Consider the following 9,384-nt stretch of genomic DNA (forward strand, 5'->3'; position numbering starts at 1 on the left):
CCATGGAGTCGACTAAGAGGGACATTAAAACTCAGGACAGAAGCGATTTTTATCCCGTTTTTTTTGCAGGAGTTGCTGTTTTACTGTTTAACTGTCAAAACTGTTTGGATGGTGCAGCATCAGCCGCCTGTAACTACGGGAACTCCGCCTCCAAGCGTGCAGTATTAAACAAACAATGGTGCTTACGAAAGAAATATTTTAATGTGTCTGATATGCAGAAGAAAACCTAAAATGCCACCTACGACTGCAGAGCACAACATAGTTGACAAGATGGGGGGGGGGAGACGTTAAATTTAATACAGGCAGCTTTATTACAACTGTAAAAGATGCTTAAACATGTTCCTTTCCACATTGAAAAATACACAAAAAAATGCAACTTTTTCAGAATATAGTTTATTTATAATTTATAATTGGCAGATACAAAAAACTCTTTTAACTGTATCCAAAATGTGCAATAAATCACTGTTGATTAAAAAAAAAATACAAAAAGACCGTCTACTTTGGAAAGTTGACAGCTGACAACCGATGTAAACTGGAGTGAACTAGTAATTCTACAGAGGGTTTATTTTTTTAACTAAATGGCTACTGATGCTCTTTCAACTGACTACAGTTAAAATGGCCAAACGTTTCTCTCCCAAGATGTTAACCAAAGTGTACATACATCTAAAAATTGGTGACATTCTATTTTCCCCCGTTGTTAAATACAAGAAAGGCAATCATATCCATAAGCAGCACAAATGTGTATAACACATTAAAATGAAATAGTCTTCAAATTGTACCAACATGTGAGAGAAGGTAAACAAACAAACGAAAAGAGGAAGGGGGGGGGGGCATTTCCAAACATAATGTTGTAAACAGTCACCTTCACTCGAAGAGATGCACAAACAAAAAGAGAAAAAGAAGAATAGGATAGCTTGTTAAGTGCGGGAACAGCTGGAATTCAAAAAACGTTTCAGCAGCCTGAACAAGCATCGACCTCTGGAATCAAAACACTGAAGACAATAATGCTTAATAATAATAAAGTATTTAGAAAAGTCACAGCAGCAACGCCATTGCTGCTTGTCAAATAAAAAACAAAAAACGATGACAAATTAATACAATTTAAAAGTTGTTTCTTTTTCAAAAAAGACGAACATCTTACTTTCACATTTCAGCTGAATGGCACACACACACACACACACACACACACACACACGACCAAAATTGTTTTGTTTTGTTTTTTTTAAATTGAATTTACATCCACATTCTTGTCATGATCCCATTTCCTTGACAGCCCGCGAGCGATAGCAGAGGCTTTGATATGATGCTGGTGCCTTTACCCTTTAGATCCCACAGAAAAGGACAAAAACCTAAACACTCATATGAACAGATGACGACGACCGCGTGACGAGAAAAGACATCCCAAGGACAACTTTAGGCAGGAGAGGATCCGAGCGTGTAAATGGAGAATATTCAAGTGCAAAAAATGGACCAATGGGAGTTCCTGTGACTCGAACCGCCAAGTACTGCCTCCAACGAGCGTACATTCCTGTTGTACAGCCCCATCCCCGCAGATGGCAAATGTCACAACAAAAAACTCGCTAAAGGATTGAGAAAGACAAATACGTTTCTCCGATGTCCAGCCGATTAAAAAAAACCTCCCTCTACACAGCCAAACACGGCCTAGCTCCTTCATTCCTATACAACTCAACTTAAGATGCTAAGACTTTTAAACATGCAACACCGTTCGACGTTCCTATCTAACTTCTGCTTCGCTAACTTAATGGTTCAGACACCGACATTTCCAGCTAAAACTAAAACTAGAACTAACCGACCTACCCACGTCGTCTGAGAGACCATTTCCAAATACTTTTTAAGGACACTGATGTCAAAAAAGATGCTCATTCATAATGTGAAAACACAATTCCCTGTCAAGGTATCCATATAAAGCACTTGCGTAGCATACTGTGTGCTCTTCCCTTTACTCTGGTACAAACAGCCCAGTAGAGAGACAATCTGGGATGGGATGCAGCTCTTTCGGGGGTGGGGGAGTGGGATGGGGGAGTGGGGGGGGCAATGGCAAAAAGAAATATACGCTTTTTTCTATTTAAAATGTCCTTCAAACCAAAATGATGATAGCGTGGTGCTGTGATGGAACTTGTGTCATAAGCTGAAACCCTGACATCACGCCAAGACGGCGATGAGGACTTAACCCTGGCTTTTCCAAATCCTTTTACCTAAGCGCACACCATTTTTGGGATTCCTTTGATCTGGGTCCAAGTCATTGCTGGCATGGAGAGACTAAGAAACAGCCACTCGGATTCAGGTCAGGTGACTAGAGGTCTGTTTTTAAGTTATAAGGTATTTGTCTTATTATAGACTGCCTAAGGTAAATGCAATTGTGCAGCCTTTCACAACAACAAAGCCAAAATCTTTTTCGTCTTTTTTTTTTTTTAAACCGTGACATCTTTTCTCATTTAGCTCAAGCAGAGTGCTGACAGTCTTGAAGCCTTTACTACATGCAGATACAAGCATTTAGATAGGAGACAGAGTTGTTCAGCCTGAGCTGCACTGCAGTGTTTTTTTGTAACATTCCTAATGCAGCAAGATTTACTTTCAAAAGGGGCCCTATTACGCTCATTTACAGCTCTATATTCGGGGACTCTACTCGAGAAGTTTTCCAGGATTCACAGTTGTTTAAAAAGTGGAGCAGATGACCGTATAAAAACTTCCACGACGAGCTGGCATCAGCTTGACGTGAGAGAAAACTACTACATCGTTTTCAGAATTTCTACTCGCAGGGAGTAATTCAACTGTTTTTTTCAGTCTTTGAAACTTACATACAAACTTATATAGGTCAGAAAATAAGGAAAAGCATAATAGGTCCCCTTTTAATGTCAACTTATTTTGTAAAAGATCTATACATCGACATAATGCTGTCAGTACAAACCCAGCCCCACATGAAAAATCCAGCATCATCTGTACCTTTAGGCTTGCATATTATTTCATGGCTACATGCAGCCACAGAATTTAAAGCTTCTTTTCTGACTAAAATATTCAAAACCGCTGATCAAATGGCAAATCTTGGACAACTGTTGCTACGCTGACTTAGGTCACCCTCGCCACCGAAGAGGATTTATCAGATTTGATCATTTTTATTCATGTGGTGTTTTAGTGTTACATCTTAATGTCTAGATTTTTCAGAGGTTTATGCATACTGAAGCACAAATTAATTTGTAATGTGTCATCTGCCACAGGACAATGAAAGGAGATATTTAATGATGAAACGACATCCGCTGGATAAGTGGTTTTCGCAAGTAAATGCATCCAACTCATGTATAGTATGAACTCTGTTCTATTTTGACATGTTCTGACAGATTCTGTAACATAATGCAAGAGAAAAAAAGAGAACTCCACCGATTTTACACTTCAAAGGCTGTTTTCATAAGTAGTATTTCTACATATGTGGAAAATATTCTATGAAGTCTTTAGTACCAACAGTTGGAGCTGCATTCTGTCAGATAAACTGCTTCAAGTGATGTCATTCGAAGCAGGTTGGAGCTGAAGAATCTGTGTGTGCACACGCACACAGTTGGACAGAACAGACACCAAACCTCTGTAACCTCCTCATTTCTGCTGAGGCCAGCAGCTCCAGACTTAATTAGCTACTGCTAGCATTACGCTACAGAATCTCCCAACTAGTGCCAGAGGTCCAGTTGTATTTTGAGGGACCAGAACCAGGTCTGACTAGACGATTTCGGAGAAAAGGTTAAAGATTTCTCTCGTTTCTGCTGCATCGATTTTTGATCTTTCTTACAGTAGTGAAAAACAGATGGAGCTCTCTAAGATACTTGACCATCTTGAAATCATCGGCGTGTAAAATTAAGTGGAGAAAACAATCGCGTCACCAATATTTTACTGTTGAAAATACCAAGCAATGTCAGAGTCACAACAGATCGTAGTTCTCCACAATGCTAAATTAAAATAAATTTGATTTTCTTGCACAAATGGGTTTCATCACTAAATACTTCCATTCATGCCTTAGGTCTGTACTTCTTGTATGCATTTGACCTCCGCTACACCACGTAACAGAGGATGTGTCGGTTGGCCAGTAAATCTGGAAGAAGAGTCTCCTAAAACCAACTGAAAGCCCCCAGAACAGCGGACAAAAAGGACTGAAAGGCCCTGAACCCCTGGATTTGAATTAAGAGCCCCCAGAACCAAATGTCTCACAACTATGGTTGTCTGTAAACCTTGTTTGAATCTCTTGACTGAACCCAAAAGTGCAAATTGCTACCACTGTCCTGTGTGTGTCCTCAGTAGTGCTTCTCCTGCAGGTAATCTTTCATCTTGTTGGGTAAGGGGAGTTTCTGGATCAGGTCTATCCTTGTATATTGTCTAATGACAAAGCGACAAAGGTACTGCAGGGAGCGCACTTGCATAAACCGAGACACAGGGTTGGTTAGCCTGACAGGGTAAGTTGCTGACCCTGGTAAGCGAGACCTGGAATAACAAAACGCTCCGTTCTCCGAGTCTTTTATGGAGTGTTCAATCAAGTCAACAATGGACGTGTGTCCTTCCACGTCAGGCTGCTCATAGAAGCTGAAGCGCCCGTTGGAGTGTTCGATCCGGGTGTGGAGAGTTTTGCCCTGTGACCTGAAACTCAGGCTGAGCAGGTACCTGTCGTCTGAGCTATCTCTGACGAGGAATGAGCCATCAGCCAAGTTGACCAGTTTTTCCTCAGCCTCCCAGCGTGTGATTGGGCCCCAGTACCAGCCCTGCCTCGCCAGCTTCTTTAGTTCCTCTGTCAGACTGGTTACAACCATGGGCCCACTACTCTGGACTGAGTCGTAAACGCGACTGACCCCAGGAGCCGAATTCGGGTCGAAGTTGAGGTGGTGTCTTACTCTCTCAGCTACTTGGCTGTCTGAGGAGCTGAACCCTGAAAAAGTCCTGGGTATATGTCCATTACTAGACATGGGCGGCAGGAGGGGAGAGAGGGGAGGCGGGACTTCTACTCTTGAGCTTTGGAGCATCACACCAGCAGAACTGATGAGAAGACTATTGACTGAAGTTTCCATGAAAAGGTCTGGTGATATCCCATTAACCAGTTCATGGTCTTCCTGGCCCAGGTCTGTGTGGAGGGACCCACTGTCTGCCTCAGCCACAACCTCCATAGGAGACGAGCCATCCAGGCAAAAGGGATGGGACCCTTCTGGGTACATTCCCTCATCTAAAGGCATTGTGTACTGGATGTAGTCTTGAGGCGTCAACCCAAGCACCACAGGCACGTCATTTTCATCAATGTTTAGATGCAGCTCGCCATTTTGTGGCTGCTGGAGATTCTTTAAGGATTCTGCTTGGTCCTGAAAGAGCCCTTCCATCTGAAAATCATGAAATTCTTTCCGGACACCATTCAAGTTGGGACTAGGGCTCGGAGAGTGAACCATGGCTTTAACGTTTACCTCCATCTTGATACATGCCTCATCAGAGTTGACTGAGCGGAGAGGCCATGGTGATGGGCTATAATGGTGACTCCGTAGTGATGCAGATCTCAGAGGTCTCTGGGCTTTCACTTCATTGAAGCTAATGGGAACAGAAGAGGATGAGAAGGTGTCATCATCATCCACTGAGCCGATGGCAGAGGAGCCAGCTTTCACCTTTGCCTTCTGCTTGGCAGACAGCCTTCTCTTTAGTGATCCCATCAGGCTCTCACTCTTTGAGCGGCCCTTATTCTGGCCACTTTTGTCCTCTTCGCCACCAAGATCACAGCCTGAAAGGTCTTTGGTGTAGCAACCCCCAAAAAGTGACTCTTCCTTAGAAAACTCTGTGGTCACAGAGGGCTGCTGGAGCATGACAAAGTCACCCTCTTCTTTGCCCTTTATGCTGAGGGACTTGCGAATGGTCTTAAGGCTTATTTTCTTCATTCTGACAGGCCCTCAAAAGTGGGGGCATGGGATGGCTCTCCTGGTGTCCTGATGAAAGTAATATCCACAATGTCCTCCCATCAGGCCACACAAAACCAGTCATGCATACAGTGGAGCCATCAATCCCTGCCAAAAGAAAAGCAAAAATGTTAAGATTTGTTTAAGTCAAGCCCATAACAACACATGCTCACTGACAACACTCAGAAGTTATCACGTTATCCCACCACATTGAAAAAATAATCCAGTAAAAAGAGCAACTTTTTTTTAGCTTTCTATATGGTGACCATACAGATGAGTTAAAGCACTGACCCATTTTGACCAGCTGATATATAGAAAGGGTTCTGTGTGTCCCTACTGATGCTCTGTCAGGCATGGAGCACTGGCTAGTAAGACTGTATGTTTAGGATCAAGTCACATTCGTATGATGCAACTTTCTGTGAGGAAGGGGACAGAACTTAGTGGTGCAGAGGCAAAGACTCTAAACAACAAAGACAGGAGCTGCTTTTACACAGAGAGTTTACACACAGATTCTGCAACAGTGCCATAAAAATGCCTGCGCTGCTACGATACTCTGTTTACTTAGAACCAAACAATCCCAACATAATGCCAACCAATCGTGTTGCTTTATACAGCCTTCTGGCATCAGGCTTATTCACATTTTAAACTATAAATTTCCGTTACTTTTTCACAACTTTAAGGAAAATCTTCAAGACCACATTTTCTATGAAACGGCGTGGTCAATTCAGAGATTACATAGAAAACAAACAGGGAAAACTATGTAAACATTGATCAAACTAAACTTAAAATTATTGACAAGTTATGTGGTTTGATAAAACATAAACATGCTTGAGTAAATCAATCTCAGCTGATCTAAAATGGACCACATCAACCTCAATATGCAGGTCAGGTATCTTTACAGGAGATTTCCCACATTTTCAAGGCATTATCTATGATGCTACCAGAAATTGCACCACTGACTAGAATGGCGGCAAATAGCTCCGGCTGCCATGGCGCAGCTGTTAAGCAATGCAGCCGTGCCCAGAGTAAATTAGGAAGGGTGCATTCACATATGCTACGCCGCCACCCCCATGTCCTGCACATCATACATTCTGCAGGACACACATGGTCATCAAGTTTATTTTTTGTTTTTTTTGACAAATATCAAGTATGTAAATAAAAAAACAATTTACTAGAATGCAAGGGCATCCATTTATACCATACTGTAAACCAAAAAACAAAAACAAAATAAAACAAAAAAAAGAGTACAACCAAACAATATGTTTGAGTGAACAACTGAGACAGTTGGTAGCACTGATGCAACCAGTGCAGAGTCCTGGGTTGCACGTATCAGTCATCTGCAATTTTTCTGCCCTAAAATCGAGATCGGGCCCACATCGGTCAGGCCTTACACTGATATGTCGGAAGCAACAGAGGTAAAAGTTGACATAATTTAAACTTTAAGCCAAGAACTCAGTGGGAAATTCTGTGATGCACAAAGCACTGTGTGGCACCACAGTTCTCCCCATTCGGAAATAATGACACAGCCCTCACAGAGCCTCATCAATACTGATCACGTACGGGCAGATTTACTGCTCTGCAGAACTGTTCACTATGTATTAGGTATCAAGAACACTGTAATACCTACACAGAAAGGCCAGTGTGAATGGGCAAACCCTTACATCACCTTAAAAGGTAAAAGTCAGCACTTTAATCTCATTTATTCGTATCTCTTAAAGTGGTAATCTTCAAAATCAAACATAAAAAGTGTCACTGCCCATGAGGATATTGAGAATCTAAAATGATTCATTGCCTTCTCATCTGCTAGGAACAACAGCACTTCAATAAAGCCAAGACAGAGCAAGTATCTTGAGACCAGTATCAACTGTAAGCACCAAAATAAAGATGCTTGCTAAAAAGTAAAGACAGCTGCAATCTGATTACTCACCATTATGTGCAGGAAAATGGTGACTAGACTTGACTGGACGGGTCAAGTTCCACTTCCACCACCTTTCATTTGATGCTATGAAAAACAACAAACTACTTATTATTATAGTTCAACACCTCGCATTAGGTGCTACATATACGTTCAATGAGGACATCAATCTGAACCACGAATCTCAATGAAGAGTCAGAATAACTCGTGATGCTTATTTCAATAGAAGCAACGTTAGCAAGGTTTGTCCTGACCTGGCAGGGCCTGCGCAGTGAACACCATGCCTGTAGTTTAGCTACGTGTGTTAACATATACCTTCAGAACATAATGAACAAACCATATTTCAACTGAAAATTCATTTGCATGGATTAAATATAACATTTAAGAGCAAAATTCAGGAAACATGGCTATTCACTGGAGCGTACAATTGTCAGAAATGTCAGCTTGCAAGCATGCTAACTAGCTAATATAACAGAGCTAGCATGTTTGCTTTCAGAGTAAATTCGTCACATATTGACATTCCACAAATTATGGTACTTAAAAAGGCTCTTACCCGGTCACTTGTGCTCTTCTAAATGAGAGAAACACCACCGTGGTGTTTCCATGTCTCTTCTACAACACCTCCACGAAAGGTTGCCTCATTGATGATTGTTAGCTAATGCTAGCTTGGCGAATGTTAGCGTACCACCTAAAACCAATCTACGAGCTTTGTTAACGTTTACTCCCGAAACCACAGAACAGTACCTTCGTATGAGCTGCTTCTGTGTCAAAACGAATGCGTGCACGGTATGCACAGAGGATACTGGTACTTCTGTAAACGTGCGCTAGGACAGTTTCGACCACAATGACACAATAAGGTGACACCTCTCTGTGTAGGTCGGCTAACACTTGGTAGCTTACGGCCTCCTCCTTTCTTCCTTTGTTGCCTGTTGAGTTGTGGGAGCAGATTGAGATGCAGCGGCTCAAACACACAGCAGCTCCATCAAGTTTGTCCATCCCAGTCACAGCCTTGTGCAACCGTGACACCAAGGAATCTACTTTTAGACGATATGAAATGCACGGGGGGGAAAAAAAGAGATGAAACTGGGGCAAAATAAATAAAAGAACATTTTAAACCTGTTCATGTTGCTTTGTATCACTTTTTGTTGTTGTTGTTGTTGTTGTGAAAATGGTCATTTGTGGCTGAATATAAAAAATAAATATGCAATGGAGACATGCCCTATCAACGCAGACAGAATGAAAAACTAATTGGAAAAAAAACATGTTAGCATTTTATGTTTCATGTCTGTCATAACAGAATCAGAAGTATGACATAATCTATTATCACAACCAGTCATTCCCAACCCTGACAGTATCACACCATTATTTAAATCATCTAGTACATGCTAATGTAGGCATTGGCATTATTTTTCCTTTATGAATTTGTGTTGTTATTTTCCTTGCCAATTTAATCCTTTTTCGTTAATTATTGATGCTGAATAACCTGTTTTGGGCTATAATGTAATATGTTTAAACAGAAAGAAATAAAAACCTGTTGCCCTAATT

General features: G+C 41.5%; 1 protein-coding gene across 1 annotated transcript; it reads right to left on the reverse strand.

Annotated features, from left to right (window-relative positions):
• Nucleotides 1-356: 356 nt before the first annotated feature.
• Nucleotides 357-8,822, reverse strand: socs6a (suppressor of cytokine signaling 6a). The gene is made up of 3 exons (XM_086191786.1): nucleotides 8,393-8,822; nucleotides 7,852-7,926; nucleotides 357-6,032 (listed from the first exon to the last, which is right to left on the reverse strand). The coding sequence occupies exon 3, from the start codon at nucleotides 5,904-5,906 to the stop codon at nucleotides 4,296-4,298; it is 1,611 nt and encodes a 536-aa protein (XP_086047912.1). The 5' UTR covers nucleotides 5,907-6,032; nucleotides 7,852-7,926; nucleotides 8,393-8,822; the 3' UTR covers nucleotides 357-4,295.
• Nucleotides 8,823-9,384: the final 562 nt, after the last annotated feature.

Source organism: Aulostomus chinensis, chromosome 21 (genome assembly GCF_037954235.1).
Source record: "Aulostomus chinensis isolate RoL2024-O1b breed Wild chromosome 21, RoL_Achi_v1.0, whole genome shotgun sequence".
Lineage (NCBI taxonomy): Eukaryota > Metazoa > Chordata > Actinopteri > Syngnathiformes > Aulostomidae > Aulostomus > Aulostomus chinensis.

What these genes read in the sequence shown, in the direction of transcription:
- socs6a (XM_086191786.1), bottom strand. Translation starts at nt 5,906, where the DNA reads ATGAAGAAAATAAGCCTTAAGACCATTCGCAAGTCCCTCAGCATAAAG.